Source organism: Peromyscus maniculatus, chromosome 20 (genome assembly GCF_049852395.1).
Source record: "Peromyscus maniculatus bairdii isolate BWxNUB_F1_BW_parent chromosome 20, HU_Pman_BW_mat_3.1, whole genome shotgun sequence".
Taxonomy (NCBI): Eukaryota; Metazoa; Chordata; class Mammalia; order Rodentia; family Cricetidae; genus Peromyscus; species Peromyscus maniculatus.
The window spans coordinates 33,991,302-34,016,626 of record NC_134871.1 but is presented as its reverse complement, the minus strand read 5'-3'; the positions used below and the strand labels follow the sequence as shown (position 1 = coordinate 34,016,626).

Here is a 25,325-nt window from a genome sequence, read left to right as displayed (position 1 = left end):
GCGGGCTGAGCCCTCAATTAAGAGTCAAGACTGTCCTCAGAGACATGCCTACTGGATCTAGACGGTTCCTTAACTGAAGCCTTCCTTTCAAATGAGTCTAGGCTGTCCCAGGTTAAGAGGAGAAGCTAACTAGCACACACCCCCTACACTAGAGGACCATATGATGTCATAGAAATATGGGAAACAGTGGAAGTACCTGCTGAAGTGAGGGAAAGAGGGGCTTTCTTTTTTCTCCCCTAACTGGAAACTCTGTAAATGAACAGTGTTTGTTTTTGTTTTGTTTTGTTTTTTTCTTACCCCCCCCCCCACTTTTCATGTATGAGTGTTTGTCTATGTACCTTATGAGTGTAGAACCTAAGAAGGCCAAAAGACAAGGTCAGCTCTCCCGGGGCTGGAACAGCAACTGGTTGGGAGCTGCAGTGTGGGTTCTGGGATTCCAACCCAGGTTCTCTGGAAGAACAGCCAGTGCTTATAACTTCTTAGACGTCTCGCCATCCCCCTTTCCTTACCTTTTTTTTGGGGGGAGGGAACTATATACATATATACATCCATACATATACATTCATGTATGTATGTATATATACAATATATGTATATACAATCTTTTATCAGTTATCTCCCTCTCTTTCTTTCTTTCTTTCTTTCTTTCTTTCTTTCTTTCTTTCTTTCCCTCCCTCCCTCCCTCCCTCCCTCCCTCCCTCCCTTCCTCCCTCCCTTTCTTCCTTCCTTTCTTTCTTTTTTGTTTCTCTGTGTAAGTTTTGGTGCGTGTCCTGGATCTTGCTCTAATGACCAGGCTGGCCTTTAACTCCAAGAGATCCACCTGGCTCTGCCTCCCAAGTAGTGGATTAAAGGCGTGTGCCACCACCCCCTGGCTGTTTTTAAGAGAGAAGAGTCGGTTGTAAGGTGTTTATAAAAATAATCATTAGGGTAGCTGATGAATAAACATAATTAATTTGAAAGTCTTAATATATCTTTATCCTCTGAAGAACTTTCCAAAAACATAGAAAGTGTGGAATTCTTGCCTTATAAAAGCGAGACATTGGACTAGGACCCAATCCAACATTCCATAATTTCTTCCTCAGTTGAAGACATATAAATGCAAGTAATCTTCCCTTCTGTCCATTATATGAGGAATTCTAAAATGCATGCAAGTCACATGAAGCTGTGTTGCATAGTAATTAGTGAGCAAGCCTGACAAGGTAATGAGAATTGATTAGGGTGTATATTAAAGAACATCATTTCTGATTTATGTTGATTTTGCATGAAATTTTAGTGTAATCTTAACTGCCCATAAAGAACAGTTGTCTGGACAGAGCTGTTTTGCCTGACTGCCCTTGCTATAAAAAGTCAGTAGTGATGAGGAGGCCCTCCATCCAATGCAGGATCCCTGTCCTTCCCCAGACAAGAACTGGCAAAGGTTTAAAATGAGTTTTAAGCATCTGAGTATCCACTTTGAGATTTTCTTCCCAGAGTAGAACTGAGGAGAAACTATCTCTACTATTAGTTGGAAAGGGAGGGGGACAGGTTTTAAAGGGAATCAAAAATAATAAATTGAAGCTTGTAGGAGCAAGTAAAGGCTTTGGGGAGAATCCCAATGGAGATCTCTGATATTAAGCAATCCCAAGGCATGGAGGAAAACTCCAGCCCATTTTAGAGTAAGTGAGTCACCAGTTTATTATCCTGAGTTACACAGATCAGTTCAAGTCATGGGTTTTGTGAACGACACCCTAGGGAGATTTTTCTTTCTTCAGAATTTCCTTTTTTATTATCCATCCTCAGAGTGAGTGTGGGAGTGGGGGAATGGAGAAGGAGAGGCACGAGTGTCCTTCTAGACTTTTATTTGGGGAGTTGGTGGGGCAGATAGGAAAAAGGCTCAGTTACCCCAAAGTTGAGATTGAGAGGAAGTAGAGTAAAAAAATACGAGAATTGCGACAGGCATTTCTGGATGTCTGAGAGGAAGCAAGTCACTGTTACAGTTGCACATAAGTCTATAAGAAGAACCAGAAGCCGTTGCACTCAGACTAGAAAAGAACCGTGAGAAAGACAGTCATGTATGAAGGTACAGTCTAAGAACTAACAGGTATGGTTTATTGATCACCTACTATATATACACCTTCACACTGCTAAACAGTGGGAGCAAGATCCTGAATCCCACCAGGCGTGGAGGTATACACCTGTAATCTGAACACTTGGGAGGCAAGAGGAAGGGTCTGGAGCTCAAGACCATTCTCAGGTGCACAAGAAGCTGCTTGAGCTACATGAGTCCCTCAACTCAAAGGCAGGGGGAAAAAAAGATCTTGAATCCCAAGGGATTAGAACACATGCCCAGTACTCACAGAGGCCTAACCTAATCCATGCTATCTGACCCCACAGTTGTTTGGTTTTATTGAGGCAAGGTCTCATTTTGTCGCTAAGATGACAGGCCTGTGCTCTGTTCACATAACTGTTTTCATAACATTTACACTGTTGGGGATATTACAGGTCATCTAGAGATGATTTAAAATACATAAGAGGATGTGCATAGGCTATATGCAAATAATATACCATTTTTTCAGAAGGGGCTTGAGTATCATTAGGGGTCCTGAAACCAGGCCCCCTTAGGAACAGAGGTCGTTGTAGATTTCAAAATTAAGAGTACTCTAAGTACCTAAAAGCCCTTTAACCTCATGCCTTACCACAACTATCAAACAAAAGGTATGGAAAGAATCCGTCATCAACAAGTACCAGTCCTCAGGCAGAGCTTTGTGAACCTTGGCCAAACTCTGTCTAATGGGGCTGGACTGTAAATCTTCTCCGTCGTGTCTGTCCACACCTCATCTGTTGGACGGTGAGGGGACTCCTGGCTCACTTTTGAGATGTGGAATAACTTACAGGATATCACATCACTGTGCTATGTCACTTGACATGGTCCTAAGTGGTACCAAAGTAGGTAGATAACATTGAGAAGTGCCTAGACCACTTAAGCTCTTGAGTGTGCCCTCCAAACATGCTCCTTCACTGTGTCCCGAGCTTGGGCATTTGTAAAGTGACGGGTGTGATCTTCATGAAGTTAAACTTTGGCAGAAAAGACACTCCCTTAGCACCCTTTAACCAGGGGGGCCCCATTTTCCAGTGTTAGCATTGACAATAGAAGCCACTTTTAAACTGTTGATGGCCTTTTAATTTTACTCCCAGCATCAGAGAAACAACTAAAAGGAAGTGTGTCCCTCTCTTTACAATAGAACTCGTCTACAAAGAGTAACGTGGTGAAAGCTTTCTGTTTTAAGAAAACAATTTCCTTCATCCTTCCTGTTTTAAAATTATATTTTTTTCTTAAGTACTTTCCAAAATTGACTGTACTTTTCTGAGTGATTACATTTTTTTTTTTTTTGGATCCTCGTATGTCACACCATAAAAGAACATTCAAGTTTTCAAACACTTTATATCTAAGAGACCTATTAGACATAAGTAGTAAATGGGATTAAGGTGACCTATAGTAACCCATGAGGTCAGGGTTCTCCCCTACACTCCTAGCTTTGTGATATTGTTTCCTCCCTCAGGTATTTGTCAAGTGAATTAATTGACAGAGTGGGGATGGAAGCTTTTGTGTGAGGTGCTGTATGAATTCACACAGCTTTCTAGTCAATTGATAGCCTACAGTCTGCACACATATAACAGGGCCTAAGAATGATTGCCCATTATAAAAGGACTCTTTCCATAAAACATAAAACCTGACATCTAAAAAGGACTCATCCCATAAAATGCAAAACCTGACATGTAGTGGGAATGGCTCTGAAGTGCCAGTATGCATCTTGAGGAATAGGGTTTGATTTATAGAAAACTTCACTTCTGCCAACAGGAAGATTTACCTTCATGGAAATAACACCCAGTGGTGAATGGTGTTCAGGGTTCTGAGCAAAGACGAAAGCCTTCATCTCTATTTTCCTTGAGTAGTTCTCCAGGTCCCCTGGGTCTGTGAGTAGTTTCCTTCTACTACACCTTCTGTCTGAGCTGGCCATCCTCAGGGGGCTTTATCTAAAAGGGGGCATGCTAAGGACCAGCTGCTGTGTGCTGGGTAGCATGCAGGCATTTCACATTAGCCTTTGAACCCTTTTAAGAAACCTGTGCTTTTGAGTTAACCAGTGTCCTAAATTGCATTGAAATGTAATTTGCAAGAGGATTAGCTAGATCTTTGTGACATTTATTTAAGACTTCTTGTTCATATTATGACTTAGGGACATCATGAATTACTAAGACATTAAAAATACCATTGGTGCCCACCAATACTCCATAGTCACGTTTAAAACACAAGTGCATGACTTGAGAGTGTTTTCATTAGAAGCAACTTTTTGTTTAATCTTCATGCTGAAAATTAGACTTTAAAAATAAAAATCTTTAGTTACAAACCTGGGAAATTACACTAGCTTTAAACAGCAATGTGTAGGGCTCAGAAGACTTACCAGAGTGATGAAAAGCCATCCACACTTGCTCAGTGGGTAACACCCAGACAGAAAAACAGTGATTTGCAGCCTATTAATAACTGAAAAAAAGCTGAGTGTAGGCTACATGTAAGACACTGGTTACTTAAATAGAGATTGTGTTTGTGTACCAAGATAGGAGCTTAGTAAACGGGAAGATAGTGTGTTAGAGCTGTGGGGGCTGAAGCTAAAGTTTAATCAAAACTTTTGTTTTTGAGCTAACAAAATGACTTGGGAGGTTGGGAGCTTGCCGCCAAGCCTGAGGATGTGAGTTCAATCCCCACTCATAGTGGAGAGAGAAACCTGGCTCTCTCTGACCTCCACGTGTGTAACACAGTACAATCAGAGAGAATGAATTTTTTTGTTTTGTTTTGTTTTTCAAAACAGGGTTTCTCTGTGTAGTTTTGGTGCCTGTCCTGGATCTCCCTCTGTAGGCCAGGCTGGCCTCGAACTCACAGAGATCCGCCTGGCTCTGCCTCCCGAGTGCTGGGATTAAAGGCGTGTGTGAATATTTTTAAAAGAACTTTATTTTTAATTTGCTGTGTTCTGTTTAAGAAACAAATATGCCTGTTTTTCTTTTACTGATACAACAGGTATATAAGTGCTTGGCAATGGGAAATAGGAGAAATATTGGGTTTCTATTGTGTGTGGTGCTGCGAGTCCACACCAGGTCTCCAAGCATGCCAGGCATGTTCTCTACTTTTGAGTGACTAATCCAAAACCCCAAAATTCTTGTTTCTTTGCTTTAGCAGCATGGTATTCTTAAGATTATGGGACACCTATGAACAGTTAATTTTTAAAATCAGTTTTGGTTTAGGGGATGAGTAACACGACATTTGTTGCCTGCTTGGAATGAGAAAAGCCAAATTCGTCTTCCTAGGCTGTGATTTCCTCAGAATGGAAAGATGGTAGTATTTTAGCAAGTTGAGAAAACCAACAATACTAAAAGTAACAAGAAAATGCAAAGGACCTTTTATTTTTTAAATAATAGTAACACCTTTTGATGTTACCCGGTATTCTGAATTTAAAATTATTAGACTGGCTGCCAGTGCTTAAAGGCTCACTAATGCCTTAGCAGTGCCTTTTACCACCGCCCACCCAAGGGCTCAGAACTGAACTTAAGGCCTTGTGCATGTAGGCAAGCGCTCGCCCCCTGAGCTGCCTTCCCAGGCCAGTAATGCCTTTGAAATTTTGGACAGAGGTGTCTTCTTTGTACAGATACAGTATCCATCCAGCAGGCAGTCCTGGGGTTGCTTCTGACCAGCCCTTACTCTTCCTGTCCCACCGTGCTGTGATCATGAGTATTCAGAAAATACTCATTTGATAGTGGTCTTCACATGTTTGTGTGTGTCCTCTCAGACCTGTTTTGAACAGGATTCCAATCTTCACATATGTGTATTCTCGGTGCGGCACTGTATAAGGTAAAGATTACAAGCTGAAGTCGTCGCCATCTTTCTTCTCACCCTGTAGTGGACGATTGCACATGCTCGAGGGAGATCAGCAATCTCCAGGAAGAGTGAGTCTGAATGGAGGGGTTCGTATATGGCCGCTGAAAGGGAAAGTGTCTGCCCAGGATCCCCAAGACCAAGTGCACGGCACAAAGAAGAGGGACAGAGGACAGGGAATAAGGGACAAAGACAGGAGATAGAGGAAGAAGGAGAAGGGAACAAGGGAGAGGGGTGAGGGGTATTTGTCCCAAGGTGGAGGACAAAGGACTGCCTCTGGATAGAGAGGAGACAGGCATGGCACATAGGCAGGTGGCAGTTTATAAAGGTACAAGGAGAAACTCTGTGTTAAGATGAGGTGTTTAATTTTAATTGGACATGTGAATGAAGCAAGCCAAAGGGGGCCTCCGATTGCTGGGCTTTGGTGCTTTGCTAGCTGGACCTTGGCGACTAGCTTTCGGGTGTAATCTAACAGTTCTTAGCAAGGCAGAAGGAAAGGGAGAGAAGGACAAGGCCTGCCAGAGCCGTGCTTGTCACACTCAGCTGGCAGAGTCCCTTCAGTAGCTCTACCGTCTACGTAAAAATGTTCTTGCTAGCTGTTCACCCCTCGGGAAGCTTGGAGGAAATAAAATAAAATGCCTTCACCATCAAATTCTAGTTAATATTTGTTGAGAATTTGCTCTGTTGCAAGTACCATTAAAAGTACTTTATTTACTTGGATTTTTTTTTTCATTTAATCTACTCAAGATTGCCTACTATATAAATACTAAATGTTTTGCAGATGAGGAAACTGAGGTACAGCTGGATTACCTAGCTAGGCCCAGTCAGGTAGGTTAGTAAGTAGTGCAGTTAGAATTTGACCTCAGGCAGTCTTGCTCCAGATACCAGTCACTAAACCTTTGTTGTTAAAGCCTGGCATGTGCCCAGTACTTTCCATCTTGACTAAGGCTCAATGGATGTGAGCCATTAGAGCATGTCTTCAAAGCACTGGGTCAAGACCCAAACAGTATACTTACTGGAACACTGTGGGATCCCAGAGCTCAGAGGAGCTGAGTAGTGCACTGTCTGGTCTCTAGCATAAACTCTTGTCCTCTTGAGGCAGCTCCTAACACATACAAATTGGGGGACTTAGTCCTGGTCGAGGTTTTACTTTCTTCGGGAACTCTCGCTGTCTTATAGCATGGAAATGGTGTTTTCATGACTTTTTTTTCCCCTTTAAAAATACCTTGCTGTACCTATAATTATTATTTTCCTGAGAATGGAACAGAAATTGCTTCTAGATGAAAGAGCCATGGTACTACTCGTGGGTGGGTGTGTTACTCCAAACTTTGCAGCTACAACAGAAATTAGAGGTTCACAAGGTAATTGCTGTGATTACAGTTTTCTTCTCGGCCCCAGACAGGAGCTCTTGAAACACAATATTCTACTAATTTTTTAAATGTACAATTTGCAAGGCTACAGGAAATTACCATGAGTATGTGCTATTTCTCCCCTGTTTTCTATGGAAGTTAAACATGTCATTGGGTCTTTTGAAATTCTGAGGGCAAAGTAGGCATAGCATGAATTAGAAGATATTGTTTAAAAAGGCTTAATGTTTTTAAGTAATCAACCTTATGGTAGTGTGTGCAAGACTTATTTTAAAAAGAAAATTTTCTAATCCAACATAGTGACAGCCATGAAGAGTTTCTCCTTCAGTGTTCTAGATTTTTAAAGCCAGAGAGTGACAGGATTAGATTTACATTTTAGGAACAGTGTACCTTGGTGTAAAGGGGATGGGCTGAATATGGGGACCATCAGGAGGCTATTAAAGGTCCTGGCTGGAGAGTGGGGAAGACAATAAGGCAAGAGCTGGAAGAATGGACTTAAGTGATCTCAATAGGAGATTCTCCTGGCAGCATTTTCTGTCCTGTTTGTTACAGAGAGCTTAAGAAGAAGGAATTTGAGTGGCTTCCAGCTGAGCACCTTGACCTCTCAGCCCTCCCTCTACCTCCTAAGTTCTGGGAGGACAGGCATGTTCCGCCGCCCAGCCTCCTTGATGCTTAACCACAAACCTGTCTCTTAGAATGTTGGCACACACTTACTTCCTGCCTCACCACATCTTGATGAAGAAGAGTCTTGTGTTTACCATGATCACACTTCTGATGTAGGCCTGACCTTTGGGGGAGCAGATCTTCTTCCCAAGTGGAGGATCCCAGCTGCAGGTGTCCTCCACTGCCCTTACATTCCTCTGTGCAGGCTAACCTTGAGTGACCTGTCTGTGGGTCACAGCTAGATGGGAAATCTTTTATAAGTAATCTCCGACTTTGCTGACTCCAAGGGTAAATGCACCAATTCTTTTCATTTTTTTTTCTGTCATTCAGTGATGTCTTTCAGCAAGTCCCCAGTTGTTTTTTTTTTTTAAAGCACAATGTAGATGTAACCAACTGTCTTATTAAATAAGAAACATAGAACCAATGTAAAAGAGAAAGCCAAGAGGTCAGAGCTCAGAACTAAAATCTTACCCTTCCTTCTGCGGTGCTCCTAGCTCTCTGAGCAGCCCATGCATCTCAGATGCTATTGGTTTTCATTAGTAAACCTGTTTTCTGTGAGTAAGTGCTCAGTACACCAGACGGCATCAGTATTAGTGAATGTGGTGGGCGGTGTCAAAGATGGGATTCCCGAAGAAGTCTTAGCCCTGAAGTCCAGAATCAAGCCCCGCTGTAGTTTTGACTAGCACCCATAAGCCAGGCAGAATACTTAGCAATGAATTACATAGTGCCATGTTTCATAGGCAGCTCCAGTCTGATCCATTCAGCTAATGTAACGCCAGTGAGTACCAGTTGACTCCTCCCCACATAGCTATGGCTCTCGCCCTTTGCTGCCCCAGTGAGCTGCTTGGGACTCTCAAGGAAAGCACCAGTCTTGGTCTCTTAGGCTTCCTCGTACAGCTACCTAGAAGGGAAAGGAAAGGTTTTCTGGAGCTGCCTTGCTACTGTCCTGATGACTGAACCCTTCTTGTCTCCCCTCCCCCGTTCCTTAAGGTACAGGATGGTGGTCTCATTGTGACATTTTTACACGTGGATGTGATGTGCTTTCATCATATTCACCATTCCATTACCCTCTCCTGTCTCTCCCCCAACCTCCCACTAGTCGCCTTCTTGATTGACGTTTCTGCAGGTCAGAAGGATCACAGGCAGTGTAATTGCTGTGCATGGGCTCCAGCTTCAAAAAGACCTGGCTTAGAATCCTGCCTTTGTCTTTAACAAGCTGCATGATCTACTGTCATCTGAGTCTTGGTGTTCTTATCGTCTGTAAAGCAGGGCTGGTGTAAACCCCCTTGTACATTACTATGAATGTTGAGTAAGGTAATCTATATAATACATACTGGCATTTTTATGATCAGTCTGGAGAGGTGTCCTGGTTAGGGTTTCTATTGCTGTGATGAAACGCCATAGCAAAAAAGCAAGTTGGAGAGAAAAGGGTTTATTTGGCTTACACTTCTAAATCATAGTCCATCACTGAAGGAAGTCAGGACAGGAACTTACACAGGGCAGGGATCTGGAGGCAGGAGCTGATGCAGAGGCCATGGAGGGGTGATCCTTATTGACTTGCTTCCCATGACTTGCTCAGTCTGCTTTCTTATAGAACCCTGGACCCTCCAGCCTCCCCCATTAGTCACTAATTAAGAAAATGTTTTACAGCCGGATCTTTTTTTTAAAGAAAATTTTTTTATTCATTTTACATACCAACCAAAGATCCCTCTCTCATCCCTCATCCCACTCCTGCACAGCCTCCCCCCGCCCCCCACCATCCCCTTCTCCAGAAGGGTAAGGCCTCCCATGTGGAGTCAATAAAGCCTGGTACACTCAGTTGAGGCAGGTCCAAGTTCCTCTCCCTGTGTCAAGGCTGAGTAAGGCTTCCCACCATAGGTAATGGGCTCCAAAAAGCAAGCTCATGCACCAAGGATAGATCCTGATCCCACTGCCAGGAGCCCTTCAAACAGACCAAGCTACACAACTCCCTCCCATATGTAGAAGGCCTAGTCTGGTCCCATGCAGGTTCCACAGCTGTCCGTCTAAAGTTCGTGAATTCCTACAAGCTTGGGTCAGTTGTCTCTGTAGATTTCCCCATCATGATCTACACACACACACACACACACACACACACACACACACACACACACACACACACTGCTCATATAATCCCTCCTCCCTCTCTTCGACTGGACTCCCAGAGCTCAGCCTGGTGCTTGCCTATAGATCTCTGCATCTGCTTCCGTTAGTTATTGGATGAAGGCTCTCTGATGACAGTTAGGGTGTTCACTGATCTGATTACTGGGGTAGGCCAGTTCAGGCACCATCTCCACTATTGCTAAGCTGGGGTCATCCTTGTGGATTCCTGGGAATTTCCCTAGCATCAGGTTTCTCCCTTGCCCCATAATGTCTCCCTCTATGAAGATATCTCTTTGATTGATCTACCCCAGCTCGACCATCCCATTCCCTCATGTTCTCATCCTTTATTCCCTCCCCTCTGTTGCTCCCCCCCCTTCGCCCCCAGTTTACTTAGGAGATCTCATCTATTCCCCCTTCCCAGGGCGATCCATGTATCCCTCTTAGGATGGTCCATGTTACCCAGCTTCTCTGGAGCTGTGGGTTGTAGTCTGGTTATCCTTTGTTACAGCTGGTTCTTATGGAGGAGTTTTCTCAATTGAGGTTCCCTCCTTTCAGATAACTCCAGCTTGTGTCAAGTTAACATAAAACTAGCCAGCACAGAAGGCAAATTAGGCTAAGATAAGAATTTGAGGCCCTTGTGGAGGGGAAAAGCAGCCCTCACCTGGTATATGAAGACAGCATCAACAGCATTTAGTATCTGGGGATTTAAGTTGACTATAGCCACCAAGCCAATAAAGTGGTAGCCAGACCGGATATGCCCGGGTCTCGGTGGCCTCATTTCCTTCCTGCATTCACAGCCACAGGTGGCACATTTCTTCCCACAGTAGTACTCAGCTCCATAGCTAAGCTCTGTTGATTTAAAGACTGGCCCATAAAGTGCTGGGTAGGTGATTGCTAGAACATTGATGACCCTCAACTGTGACACCTCTGCTAAAGAGGTGCTAAGTAGCATGTCCCACAAGTTCAGAGAGGGAGCTTCCCTGAGAGTTCCAATCCCAGCCTTTCCCTGTAAGGTAGGATTAGATTCTTGGCTGACCTTGCTGACAGGATTAACCTCAAGGGATTTGAAGGGGATCCATTCTACTTTCTCTCTCCAAGTTGGTGGATTCGACAGTCTATATACAAAAGGCAGAGTGGTTTGTTGAAAAGAGCATTAGATAGGACAGCTGGCCCAGGCTGACCCCTGCTGCTCCCACTGTTCTTGCTGCCAGTGAACAAAGTTCTCATCTGTAGAAGTGGGGGACCAGAAGGGAGGGAGGCAGGCTCCTCACTCAGTGCAGTTTCCATTGGTCTGTGCCATGCAGGACTTGTGGAAGCCTTGCTTTGCAACCTCAGTAGTTGAAGGTACTATGTCTGGTCAAGTTCCTTGGCCTTCACCAAGGAAAGGGAAATTATCTCATTGATCTAGCACAAAAGTGACTGGGCTTGGGGCTGTGTGGCCATAACAAGCCCTTGGAAAACTGTTCTATATATGTATATTACCCAGCCCCCAGTATTTTGCTTTATCTATCTTAGTTAAGAAGGTATTCTTACAGATAGTTGGAATAAAAACTAGGATTCTAAACCAGCACCTGGGAGAGAAACATCAACGTCATGGGGTGCCAGTTAGGCTCTGTGGATCTATAGTTTCAGATGCTTTCAATGCAGAAGCACACTGTGGTATCTGCTGAATATCTGGCCTCACTCAGGGTCGGTCAGTGTTGTCCTTCCCTTAAGAGTATACACCTCGTAGGGTAAGTGATGCCTACACAGGAAGATAGACTTCAGTTACTGTTCTGTGGCATGCCTTGCTTTGGCATAGAAGGTTGTCGTTAGCTTGGTGGTTATTTGTTTGGAATTGTTCCCAATTTGTCACTGAAAATGATTCGTTGAAACTTTGCCAGTTTTGAACTGTGAAGGAACTTGTCATGTTGGGGCCCAGAACTTAGCAGTGTACCACCTACAGGTCTATCCATGGGTTACAATTCCACCCACTCTGAGCAACCATTGCTGTAGGCACAACAGAGGACATTAAATATCTAGAGAACTTGAATCTTCAAAATTCTTTTAATAGTCTCCAACAGTGAGATAAACAGCTTAAAGCCTTTATTTGTGTATGATGCATCAACTTTCCATTTTGGGGGTGCATTATGCAAATCAACTTTTATTTTAGGTTGATAATTTCCCCTTTTGTAGCAGCCTCATTCGACTCCTAGTAATCTTGAAACTAACAAATGATAACATCTTCGCCTCTTCTCGCAGCAGCGGCTCTTGTCTTGCCTCTCCTGCCTCTGGGCTGCGCTTCCTGACTGAACCTTCCCTACCTGCCGTATCCTGCTGGCACACAGCTGAGTCACAGCCCCCAGGCTTCACCTCCTCAACCAACACATAGGGACTGGGCGGAGCTCCTGTGTCTGTCTTGTCTTACCTTTCCAGCCTGCTTTTGTATCTCCCTTCCTGCTTAGTTCAGGAAGAGAGAAGGGTAGGTGTCCATGACCGTGATGGAAGAGTTAAGGTGAAGGAAATGTGGGGGAATGCCTAGCACACAGTAGACACTGGAGTGTTGCTTCCCTATTTCTTTTTCTCACTCCCCTTCTTCTGTATTCAGGAACCCCTGGAACTGAATTTGCTATTCTAAAACTATGTTATACCTAAACTGACTACATCTTACTCACTTTGGGGGTCTGTGTCCTAACCCATAACCTATACTTAGTAATGTATATCAGTTGAATGAATTCATAAAAATGAATTCTAACTGCTGGAAATGTTAAGTGTTTTCAGACTTGTTGAGTTTTAATTTAGTTTATGGCTACTGCATTTATTCTCTCAGGGGAAGGGACAGATCTATCTCTGGCATGATTCATGTGCCCTCATGGTCATCTTGAATTCTTCTCAAACCTCCAAGAGTAGGTATCTTAGTTGACAAAAGGCTGTGACCAAAAGCAAATTGGGGAGGCAAAGGTTTGTTTGGCCCATTTCGACATCACAGTCGATCATTGGAGGAAATGAGGGTAGGAGTTGGAGGTAAGAACTGAAGCAGAAGCTGTGGAGGAGGAGTGCCGCTTCGTGGCTTCCCCTCCTGGCTTGCACTCCTGCTCTTGCCCTTTGCTATGTATGGTGAGCTTCAGATGCAACTGAGGAAATAAATGTAGGCAGATATCCTGCCGCGCTCTTACGCAATGGCACAGTCCACCCTGTGCGCAGTTTTCCTCGCAGCCCTCGTCTGACTATGTATGTGACATTTCACAGGCAGGCAGTGCCAGTGTTCGGCACTTGAGGGAAGTGGAACTTTTTAGGACAGCCAGAGGTGTAATTTCTGGAGGAGGCCCTGCTCGACTGGAAGACAACATCCTCCAGCTCTCTACAGTACGGGACTCATGAAAGTTCATTCTACTTGGCTGCTTCTTGCCATTGGCCAAATACAAAAGTGGTTTGTTTTTTTTTTTTCTTTTAAAAACATCATTCAGATTTAGCTGTGTGTATACCTGACAGATGAAATGCTCTTAAAAACCTTTAAAAGTACATGAACTTTGTGCTCTGTGGATGAATTTTGTGTTCGTGGATGAGCTGGGAAAGCATCTAACATGAATTTTGAGACATTGCCTTCCCCCTTCAGTACACCCCCCCACAAGAAACTACATAGTGTCTCGTACAGCGTTTTGAAATCTTCCATGTACTTTGTTCATTGGCGTTATTAACTCCTGATACACACGGGCATTATAGTCCATGAACTAATTCTGAGTAGACCCCTACAGCTGAACTTCTGAGTGAACTGAGAACAAATCTTGTCTCCTTCCTTGAAATTATGGCAAGATACAGGGAAACACAGACATGCTTTCACAGCAGATAGGGAGCATGCTTGAAAACGCACAGGCTATTTCTCCTCTTGGTGTGAGACATTAGACAGATCTTTCTCTCACACCCAGGGCTTTTCTTCTTGGTGTGGAAAAAGTCAGTAATATGTCTATAAAGTGAGTGATGGTAATTGTTTCTGTCATTCACACAGTTCCGCAGGGGGCATACTCCTTTCTAGTCTTCAGTGACTTGGGATTTGCGGTCTCTCCTTTTCTTCGTACAGGCAGTGTATTATTGGTTACTCTTCTCCTGGCTGGGACAAACTATTTGACAAAAGCATCTGAAGGAAGGGGACCGGTTGAGTTTGGCTTGCAGCATTTGAGGGACTGTAGTCGTGGTGGTAGCAAGAACAGCCCGCAGCTGGCTACCGTGCGCCTGCAGTCAGGAAGGGAGCCTGATGATGACTGATCTCCTGTTTGCTTCTGCTTTCTAGCCAGCATGACCCGAGTTCATTGGGTGGTGCTGCCTGTTTTCAGGGTGGGCCTTCTCCCATTTCAACCTCCCTAGGAACACCCTCACAGACATGCCCAGAGTTTGTCTCTTAGGTGATTCGAAATCCCATCCTGTTGGTTAATGCTCAACATCCTAAATGGCTTGCTCAGCTTTCTCTCTTGGAAATGGCAGGGTGTCTGTCCCCCACCCCATGTGATGACATGCAATTTTTCATTCCGGCTTGGTATGGATTAGAATGCAGAGCTGGACAGGGTTAGAGGTCAGACTTGTTTCAGATTCCAGCTGTGTCACCCCAGACAGGTTGGACTTGGGAAAGTTCAGTTTTCTCTTCTATAAAATGTACGTAATAGTACTTAAGTCACAAGTTATTCTGAGAATCAAGTGGGACCATCCATGTGAACTTCTCAACGTGTTTTCTGCTGTATACAGCATTTATTAAGTATGGGTTACTTTTGTTCTGTTTCAAGGGTATATATGTTAGACCTTTACAATACTTCAGATTTTACCTCTACCCTGAAAGCATGAGGTAAACAGTGCCCTAACCTCTGGGGGGCAGTGCAAGTGCCATGTGAAATGGCTGCAGTGCTGAGCAGATGAGCATTTGCCAATCGGGTACTTGGGTGTTTTCAGCCTATCATCTGTTAGTGGCGAGAGATCCTGGCTTTCGCTTTATTGTGGCTCTTTACAGTGCAGTTGCTTCAGTTCAGAAAAAGATTCCAGTACATATAAAGAAGGATGTTAAACACAGAGTTGGAAGAGTGGATACTGTATCACAGGCAGCTGGGGTTCCAGAACCTGTCATTTCAGCACTTGGGAAGCCCGGGCAGGGGGATTTGAATTTAATCATCAGTATCATGTTTCCTTTTTTAATAGACAGTTTTTTTTTTTTAATTAAAGAAGTTGTGAACTTTAAAAGCACAATGAAGAGATCATCCCTACTTATAAAACTTCACTAATTTTTTCCCCTAGGAGAATTTATAACAGATGTTAAGATAGGTTTCATTCCCAGGATATTTGTGTCATTGTGCGTTAAGTGTGCTTTTCTCCCTCCACAGGCTACAAAGTTGTGAAAGGAGGACGTGGTCCTTAAGATTCCCTGCATTTTCTTTGTATGGTTACTGACAGGCTGCCAGATGGTCCATTTCCCACACACTGGGCCTTAGGTAGTGACCCTACAGAGAATCCATGTAATGCCAAGCCAGGCACAGCGGGGTTCTTATAAGTGTGCTTCTGCTTTGGAGCTCAGCAGAAGAAAGGAAGTTGTGAGTGAAATTTTTTTTAATATACCAAAAATTTCCAACACCCTTTCCCTCTCTTTTTTAGGCTCTAGACCAAGATAGAACAGCCCTACAGAAAGTGAAGAAATCTGTCAAAGCAATATATAATTCTGGTCAAGGTAAGTACTTACCAAATCAGATCCCTATGACTCATAAATAATGTTCAGAGTGGTCTCTGTCGCATGGAGGATAGTCACAAAAGACCTGAACAAATGAAAAGGGTAAGTAGGTCAAAGAATTGAACTTTCCTCCTCTTTTCCCTTCTGTCTCTACTCTCAGCCCAAACCTGCCATTGTTTCTATAGTTGAAGTTGATGTTATGATCCTTTTGAGAATCCAGCACAGTGGTAGCTGATGGTTGTCACAGATGACAGGAGATGCTTACAGTCTCTTGGTGTGGTTGGTCAGCCTGTGATCTGGTATAGTCTCTTCTTGAGTGTGCCTGTCCACGGTGAACACCAGTACTGACCATGGATCCTGCAGGAGAGTTAGGGAGGGGAAATGTTAAGTTCATACCTTCACAGGTTGCCCACAGGTTCTTTTATCCAATGATGACAGAGAACTTAGGTAACTAAATGTTTCAGCATTTGGTCCAGTGACTTTTTCCAACTCTGTGACCACAGCATTTTGTCATTGAATAAGAACAATCCAAATTAATTAAAATAATGGGCACCCACAAGAAATGATAGTCTCTGATTCACCTTGATACCATTTTGGCAGCCTCAACTACCTTGTAGGAGGTGAGTTCTCTAAGATGTCAGTTGTGTATGACCTCACAGAGAACCTGGCAGGGAAAGATGGCTGACTGAAGGAAAGAGTACATGCGTTGAGACTGGACAGTGGACAAAACTACCCTGAACTGCTTACTCAGCTTTCTCGAGCTTTGTTTTTCTCATCTGTAAATGCGGTGGTGGTATTAAAGAGCTGTTGAGGGACTTAGTGCGCCTGATCTCTGTATTACATCATGGGAGTTCGATACATGCAGTGTTCTTGGTAACTTGATGATTATACAATTATAGAGCTGAAAAGAGTGTGAACGAGGCAAACACGACCCCCTCACTGGCTGCCTCACCCACCATCAGAGCTCAGAATTATTAGTCTGAGAGGAAACTGGAGGGTCTTGTTCTTCTGAACCTCCTCCCCACACCTCAGAACATTATATAATAGTCATTGTCATCATGTTGCGTACCACTACCTAGTTTCTCTGTATTCAAGAAAATGCTGAGATATTTACTTAGCCAGATAGATAATAACTGTTTTACAAGTCAGAGTTTTTTTAAAGCAACAAAACTGATAGATTGAATGAATATATTTAAATTGAAGGGGATTTATAAGAGTGGCTTACAGTTTGTGGTCTGGCTAGTTCAACAATGGCTATCTCTTGATGGAAACGACAAAAATCCCATAGTTGCTCAGTCCATGAAGCTGGATATCTCAGCTGGTCTTCAGCTCACATTGGAGCACAGAAGAAGTAGGTTCTAACACCAGTGAAGGAATACCTCAGCAACAGGGCAGATGAACTTGCCAGCGCAACCAAAGGCAGGCAGGCAAAAAGCAAAGCTTCCATGTTCTTTTATATGGACTGCCAGCAGCAGACTTAGGTGGCTCTTTTCAACTCACATGATCTGATCAGGAAAATCCTTACAGGTGTGCCCAGCTGCCTGGGTTTTAGTTGATTCCTGATGTGACAGCCAAGATCAGCCATCACATTTGTCTCAGTCTGGAATGACTGTATGTTGTTTTAAGTTTTCACCTAAATGAGAAACCTCATTTATAGCTTCCGGCTTTGACTTCATTTGGATAAACTCCTGACGTAGGGTGGACAGTTTGTAGATAGTAGCCCTCTGAGAAAGAAAGCAGAGAAAACAACTGGAGAAACCACAGGAGTGCTTTTCAGGGGCTGATTTTGTTTTTGTTTTTCCCTTGAGTGGTGGTTATATGGTTAAGCTTACTCTGATGATTTCTCAAATGCTACCTTAGTTTTCATGCTCTGAGGTAACAATAAATTACACTTAAGGTGTATATATATATATATGGAGATGCTCAGGAGCCTTTATTGGGATTTGGAAAAGCATCAAGTGAACGGGATTCATAAATAAAGAATAGCCTGTATGTAAGTACAGCACTATACACTGTTTTCAAAGAGAAGAAAGGTAGGGTAGCTTTGCCACATTTGTGAAGTTCAAGTACATTATTTGACTCCACTGGGTCTTAAATTTCCTCATTATAAAATACAAAGATAGTATTCGATATATAGGGTATCATATAGACAAAATGAGATAACCATCACACTATCTGCCACATAGTAGACACTTAACAAATTGTAGGTGGGAACATGGCAATTAAAGTGATACAGCATGAGTGGAACAGCTTGGGGGCGGGGGAAAGGCAGTTGTCAAGTCTTACCAGTAATGGCTCCATGCTGAGGCACTGCCCCAAGCCAGGAGGAACTGCCACACCTACCTTACCGGGACTCTATGAGTCTCTTCCCTCTTCCTGGGGAAGAACTGCAGCAGCTCACACAAGCTATTTTGTGTGGGTGATGGGCTTCATTGTTTTTTAACTAGTTTCCTTGGTCTCAACGGCCTTAGAATGACAGGGGAAGAAATGGTTCCTCTAAGGTTGCAAAGGGCAGTAAAGGGACAGCACGCAGTTGAGCGTCTTTCCTCCAGAACTTATTCCCCGTGTGGATGGGCCACCGCCAATGAAGGTTTGGACCCCATGCTGGGTAGGAGCGGTGTTGCCTGCTTTTTCCCTAATACTACCTGCTAGAGCAGCATCTTCACGTGTGGTTTCTAAATTCATTGACATCAGATGAGATATTGAAACTTCTGTTCCTCAGACCCAGTGGCCACACGTGACCAAGAGATAAGGCATTGGGCAGTGTGGACCTAGACCATCTCCCTGAGCACAGAAAGTCCTCTCAGACTTTGCTCCTGCAGGAGTGTGTGTGTGTGTGTGTGTGTGTGTGTGTGTGTGTGTGTGTGTGTGTGTGGTCACTAGGGTACCTGCTGAGCAGCACCCTCACATTAGTCCCGTAAGTCTGACCCTGGATGTTCATTAGAGTCACCTGAAGACCTAGCAGACACAAATGGGGCTGATGCCTTTTACACACATCCTCAGGCTGTTCTAGAGCAAGAGTAGGTACTGGGGTTTATTTACAAAGAAATGTATTTGCTATGTGTATCTGACTTGCAGATAAATCTGGTAACTGACTGGCCTATGAACTCCTTACAAGGGTCATTGTTGTCCCTCATCAGGGCATCTTTCTTCTTTGTATTGTGTTCCATTTGTTGGCATGATTATCAGCTCAGCAGGTATTAATTGAATGCCCATCATATGCTACTGTTCGGAGTGTTAAATATGCAGGACAAGTCAGAGAGATTCTGTCATTGTTAATTGTGTGGTCCATTGGCAGTTTGCGTCATTCTGCAAAGGAATTTTATTAAGGAACCAGGAAGTGCTGTAAAAGGAAACCTTACAGGGCACAGAGAGAGATTCAGGGGATCTGATGTAGTGTGACAGGGTGTGCCTCTGTCAGGGAATGTCTCAGAGAACCTGGGGTTCATTGGGCATTGATGCTGTACTCTAGACTAAGCCAAGCAAGCCTATGAGGTAAGTGCTGTCATGCTCATGTCTCAGATGATGAAGCTGGAGCTTAGAGAGCCAGACACCTTACCAGAGTACCATACCTAGGAATAGGCTGAGCACCTAGCAGCCCAGCTTTGCTCATTATACATGCTATTTTCATCATCTTTTACCTGCCGTGTGACAAGGCTTAGTGAGTGTATAATAAATTGCTTGTTGTGTGTTGGCTGGATGGGTTCCTCATTGGAAACCTGCCTGAAAATAGCTGTGTAAGTACTCGCTTATGGTGAGTAGCCGTGAGTGAATCACTCAAATGTAAACTGTGGGCAGTGTGACCTGCGGGTTGACTTTGTGGTTCTGTGATGGGGATCACATAGAAATTGTACTTGTGGTTGGAAGTTTGAGATAAACTCAGATTGCTTGGGGCTCCTCCCAGGCTGCTGGGACCCAGAGTGTTTTTGTAGTCACAGGCCAAGATAGTACAGTGGGGTTTTTGTCAGACTACATGGGCAGCGTAGTGACATTTAATCCTTTAGAGGTGACGTTTAATCTTGTAGAAGTATAGTAAAAATGAGGAAAATAGTAGTAGTATGTATCTTTACATGATATATTCGAAGTCCAATCCAGACTGTCCCTATCCAAGCACTTTTGGCATCATCCTGAAAAGCCACAAGAGGCTGAACCTTGGTGTCTCTTTTACAATGTATTTTCATGATTTTTTGTTTGTTTGTTTTTCACAGTGATTAAGTGACAGAAATCTCATGTGATGATGCTTAAAGATTTAAGAAGCACTTTTTGTTTCTGGTTGGAGATTACCAACACTTGACTTCCCAAAATGATTTAAAAAGTGGCCAACAATTATGAAGGGCCGTGCTTATAAAATGTATTATTTTTACATATAAGCTACTGTCAATATTGATTACTGAACAGTATAAGAATAATTAAAATTATTTTTTTTGGAAGTTATCTCCATGGAAGTCCTTTACTTTGAGAATTGCCTTGGGAACTTGTGTCTCTTATCCCTGATATATATGAGGACACTTAAAAACACATGAAAAATTCAAACCATGTGAATGTCTTAGACCAAGAGAAAGCTATCCAAGCCACTCTCTTTTCCTGTGTTGTTTAATTTAAAGCCATAGTTTATTTATCTATGAGACATATTGTCATTTAGTCCTGTCAGCTCCTGTCTCTCCCCTTTATTTTTGGTAATTTGGTTAAAATAACTGGCAGTTTCCTAAGCACTGAAAAGGGTTTGAAATATGTTGCAACTCTTTGGCTTTTTTTTTTTTTTTCTTTATAAGGATAGAGCATAATTCCCCCTTCTTGAGGATGACCCAGACTGAGAAACTCCCTTCTTATGAATGAAGTAGCACCCTGTGATTTCAAGGCTAGTTCCCTTGAGTGCTTGCTAGCTTTCACCTGCCCTGTTCTGATTGTTTGATTTGGAGGAGAAGCCACCCACTCAACTAACCCCATGGAGAGAGACCCCCACGTCAGAAGCCTAAACTGACTGCCATGTAGGCAAGCCACCTGCAAGCCACTCTGCTTGCCCTCCCACCCTGGCTGGCTCAACTCCAGTCTTCGTAAAAGACCCCAAGTCCTTCAGTAGAGGAGAAACAGGCTTAGTGTTGTTAGCCTTGCTGCCCATGTGGTTATGCACATGTGTGTATGTTATAAGTCAGGTATGGCTCTTCAGAAAAGAGAGCTTAACGATACATGCTGTGTTTTTATAAAGTGGAACAGCCAATCAGTGGGTAGACTGGATGGATTTATTGTTCTGCTGTCTGCATTGGGGACAGTAATCTGTTTTTAGCAGGCTCTGTTTGACCTTAATGTACTTGCGGATCCCTTTCCCTTGGAGTAAAGACCCAGGATATTTCTATTACTAGATCTCAAATTGAGATGTCCATCTTATTTTTCTTTATTTTTTTTGTTTTGAGATAGGGTCTCATATATCCCAAAATAACCTCAAACTCCTTGTGTAGTTAAGGATAACCTTCAATTTCTGATCCTCCTACCTCCACCTGTCAAGTGCTGGGACTAGGCAGCACCACACCTGCCTGATTTAGTACTGTGGATTCAATCCATGGCTTTGGGCATGCTAGACAGGTACTTTATTGACTGAAGCATATCTCTAACCACTGAAATGCATATTTTATTATTTATTATTGTATGGTGGTTTTTTTAAAAATATTTGCCAAATGAGCTGACTTTTTGGAGCCCATTACCTATGGTAGGGCACCTTACTCAGCCTTGATGCAGGGGGAGGGGCTTGGACCTGCCTCAACTGAATGTACCAGGCTCTGCTGACCCCCCATGGGAGGCCTTACCTTTTGGAGGAGGGAATGGGGGAGTTGTGGGGGAAAGAAATGGAGGAGCAGGAGGGGGGATTTGTGGTTGGTATATAAAATGAATAAAAAAATTCTTAATAAAGAAAAAAAACACCCCAAAAAAGAAAGTGTAGGATGAGATCATTGTGACCTGTGGATGGTCAGTTAATACTCAAGATAAATACAGCATGGGTCACAAGCCAAATTGTTTCAAGAAAAATGAAACTATACATATGAATTCAGTAAAATATACATTTAAACATGGTGTAAATTGGGTAATGTTCAAATTAGATTAAAAATTTGCATATTCTCAATCATATATTATTCTCTAATAAAATCTTTTGAAATGATTTATTCTTTAAAAAAAAATGTTTGCCAAGATATATTTGGAATAAATGTTAGCTTGCTCACAACACATAATGCCCCCTAGAATTATGTAGCATTGTTAGTCTGAAAGGTGTGTGTGGGGGGGTGGACTTTAAATCCCTTAATATTCATGGGATGTAGTTGGATGACAAGTATCAGCAGCGAAGTCTTCCTTCTGAAGCACAGCTAGGCTATTAGGAACCTTCTCCACCTTTTCACTGCTGGAGAGAAGACACGTGGTTTGTCCTATTTTCTCTTCCTCCTGTTTCTTCTCAGTTAGAATTGCTAGTAAGTAGTGGTAGGAAAGAAATGTGGTGCTCTTTTAAGACAATTACCATTTTACCATGTGGTGTTCTCTAAATTTTCATTTTGTTCGTTTATCTGTTTTGAGAAATAGTTTGTAGATTACACAGAGAAATCTGAAGTTTTAAAGGTAAAATGCTAAACTTGCCAGTGATAGAAAGCAAGCAGCTTTATTTCAGCTGCTTTTCTAAACACTTGGTTCAAATAAGAAGAGACAGTGCGAAGTCGGTCGTAAATGGAGTTGTCAGTTAATGTCAGTGTTTGACTATGTCGTACAATGCTAACTTTAATTATGATCTTAACGGGCATAAATAGATAAAATGAATGAAGATTTTAATAGTAAGATTGGAAAGGACAAGACTACAAAACCAGTTCTATGTTAGGAAATTTAACATTTCTGATTTTTTTTTAATATATGGGTAATAACTGAATTTATTATTGTTGTTATTATTATTATACGTGTATGGGTATCTTGCCTGATGCCAGGGGAGGTTAGAAGGAGATGTCAGATATCCTGGAACTGGAGGTACAAATGGTTGTGAGCTGCCTGCCATGTGGGTCCTGGGAATTGAACCTGGGACCTCTGGAAGAACAGCCAGTGCTCTTATAACCTCTGAGCCATCTCTCCAGCCCTCTGTGTAATTGTCTTTACGGTCAACCTTTCAGCCTTGAACAGTTCCTATTGGACAAATACAGTCAAGATTCTAGACTTTCCTGCACTTGGCCTCTCATTCCAAGTTGCTCTTTGAGCACATTTTTGATGTTTGAATCTCTATGAACTGTGATTCTATTTTCCTGTAAAGATGTTGCTCTTAACTGTAGTGAAGAACCAGGGCATTACAGTGTGCATAGGGAAGCCAGATCAGGTGATGTTCTCCCCGGGACTTGTTGAATTCCTCCCTCTTCCACAGACGTTTTGAACCAGGTCTAGGAGCACATATGTAATTTAAGTAAACAAGCTACTGATTGGAAGTGTATGTTTTCTCATGTTTTACTGGCAGGGATGTATGTTCAAGAATAGTTTGCAGTGTACCACATCTGGAGAGTGTGTGTTCTAGCCAGGTCCTAGCCTATGCCTGGCTTCCTAAATTGGCTTGAGACACCCCGTGTTGGGGTTATGAACAGTTTGGCAATGGCAAAATGGTCTTCAATGCACAGCCCCCAAAATGAATTCAAAATCATCAAGCATGTGAGGAGGAGTCTGGGGTGTCCCTGAACTCATCTGTTTTGCATTGCATGGCTTCACTGCAGCCCAAGCTCTGAACACACAGACGAGCACTTTGTGTGGACTCAGCTGTCATGCCAAGCAGCACCAAATGCTGCCTGACATGCTCCAGCTCAGAGTCCAGACCACTGTATATTTCACTCTACATATAGTTTCCTGCTCTTAAAAAATCCAATGGTTTAGTTACAAAAAGCAAAGACTCTGAATATTTTCCTATTATCATTGTTCAACATGTAAATGTCAAATTTGGATTGTACAGTTAGAATGTTTGATTTTTATAAACTGTTATTTGAGTTACTGATGTTTCATTAAAAACTGTTTGCTAGGAATATTAGGACAGAATTTCCAACAATTTCTCATATGACCCTAAATATACTTCTGCCATTTTGTGTTTGTGTTTACATGAAGCAAAATTCTTATCACTGACAAATGATAAAAGATAAAATGCATATAAAATGAAATTATTGATGAGCTCTGCAACTGTAAACAAGCCCCAATTAAATGCTTTCTTCTTTAAGACTTGCGGAGGTCATGGTGTCTCTTCATAGCAATAGAACAGTTACTAAGACACCACCCATTCAGCCAAATACAAACTTCTTTACTCTTCAGACTTTGCGTACATAGATAATGTGTTACCTCCTCCCTCAAATGCTATTAATCCATATCTGCTTATTAGACAGCTGCCTATTATCAAGCGTTCACTCGCTTAGTTCTCATCTGGTGAATTCTGACCTCTGCCTTCAAGATTTGCCCTTTGTTTTGTTAACCAGGTCCCAAATGGATGACTTGTATAAACCCTGTTAAAAGTAGTGTATTTTCCTACAGATGACTAATATTTCTCATGCTATATAAATAAATTTATTGCAAACTAAATATCAAGAAGACAATAATTTTTTAGAATGTTTAAGAACATATTTTAAATAATGAGAGCTAGGAGTTTTAGCTTATTGGTTGCCTACACAGCATATAAGGCCCCAAGTTCATTCCTTAGTGTTCAAAAAAAAAAAAAAGAATAAATAAATATTTTAGATCCCATCTCTTGCTTTGTATATACATATATTGCTTTGGGTTAACAGCTTGAATTTTTAAAGTTTTTTTATCGTTTAAAAAATTATATGTATGTATGTGTGTCTCTGTGAGAGTGTCCATGGATATCAGAGGCATTGGATTACCCTGCAGGTGGGGTTAGAGGTTGTGAACCACCTGACAGGGGTTCTAGACACTAAAGTCAGGTCTGTGCAGGAGCAGTGCCCCCTCAAGTCAGCCTTCTGGCCCCTTCAATGTTGTCGTTTTGTTTTTAAGTATGAAAGAGTAGAAGGTGTAGGTAAGAAACCCAGTAATCTTGTGGATTACAACTGATATCTTTAACTAGATGAAGTTAACTTTTTCTATATGGCAAAGCATAATGTAAACAAAACGAAGACAGAAAATATTTGCCATACAAGAGAAGATCATAGACCGAGTTTCTCCTCTTGCATACATACAACCCAGGTCTCACAAGCAAGGATGCAAAACATTCTGTAGCAGATATCTCTAATCGAACTCAGTCCTGACATTCCCACACAAGGACTCCGTTCCCGGGACTAGCCGGAGTTCTGACATGATCTCAGAACCCTAGGGTGGTTTTCACCCAAGCTCCTAACTGACCATCTGTGAATCAGGATTGCCACGGCCCTTTCCTCGGGTGCTGTTGGTTGGTTTAACCTCCAAAACTCCTGGAAACATGTCTACCTACTTTGTCTAAAACATGCTACAAAGGCTCCAGATGTACGTACGGTGCTGGAGTAGAGCCGTGGAGAGGGATGTGGCGCTCCCACCCCCTCCTGTGCCTCATCCTCCAGGACCCTTCAGGGTTCAGCTAGCTGAAAGAGCTCCAAACCCTGCCCTTTGGCGC

The 25,325-nt window shown here is 42.7% G+C and overlaps 1 protein-coding gene across 23 annotated transcripts in view; it reads left to right on the top strand.

Annotated features, from left to right (window-relative positions):
* Positions 1-25,325, top strand: part of Asap1 (ArfGAP with SH3 domain, ankyrin repeat and PH domain 1) — a 317,439-nt gene that overhangs the window by 172,219 nt on the left and 119,895 nt on the right. For all 23 annotated transcript variants that reach the window (XR_013046411.1, XR_013046410.1, XR_013046409.1 and 20 more), the window contains one exon: positions 15,664-15,736. Coding sequence is in view for 15 of the 23 variants with exons in the window: in XM_076555973.1 (XP_076412088.1) it covers positions 15,664-15,736 (73 nt within the window). In the remaining 8 variants the exon portion in view is untranslated. The remainder of the gene's footprint in view (positions 1-15,663; positions 15,737-25,325) is intronic.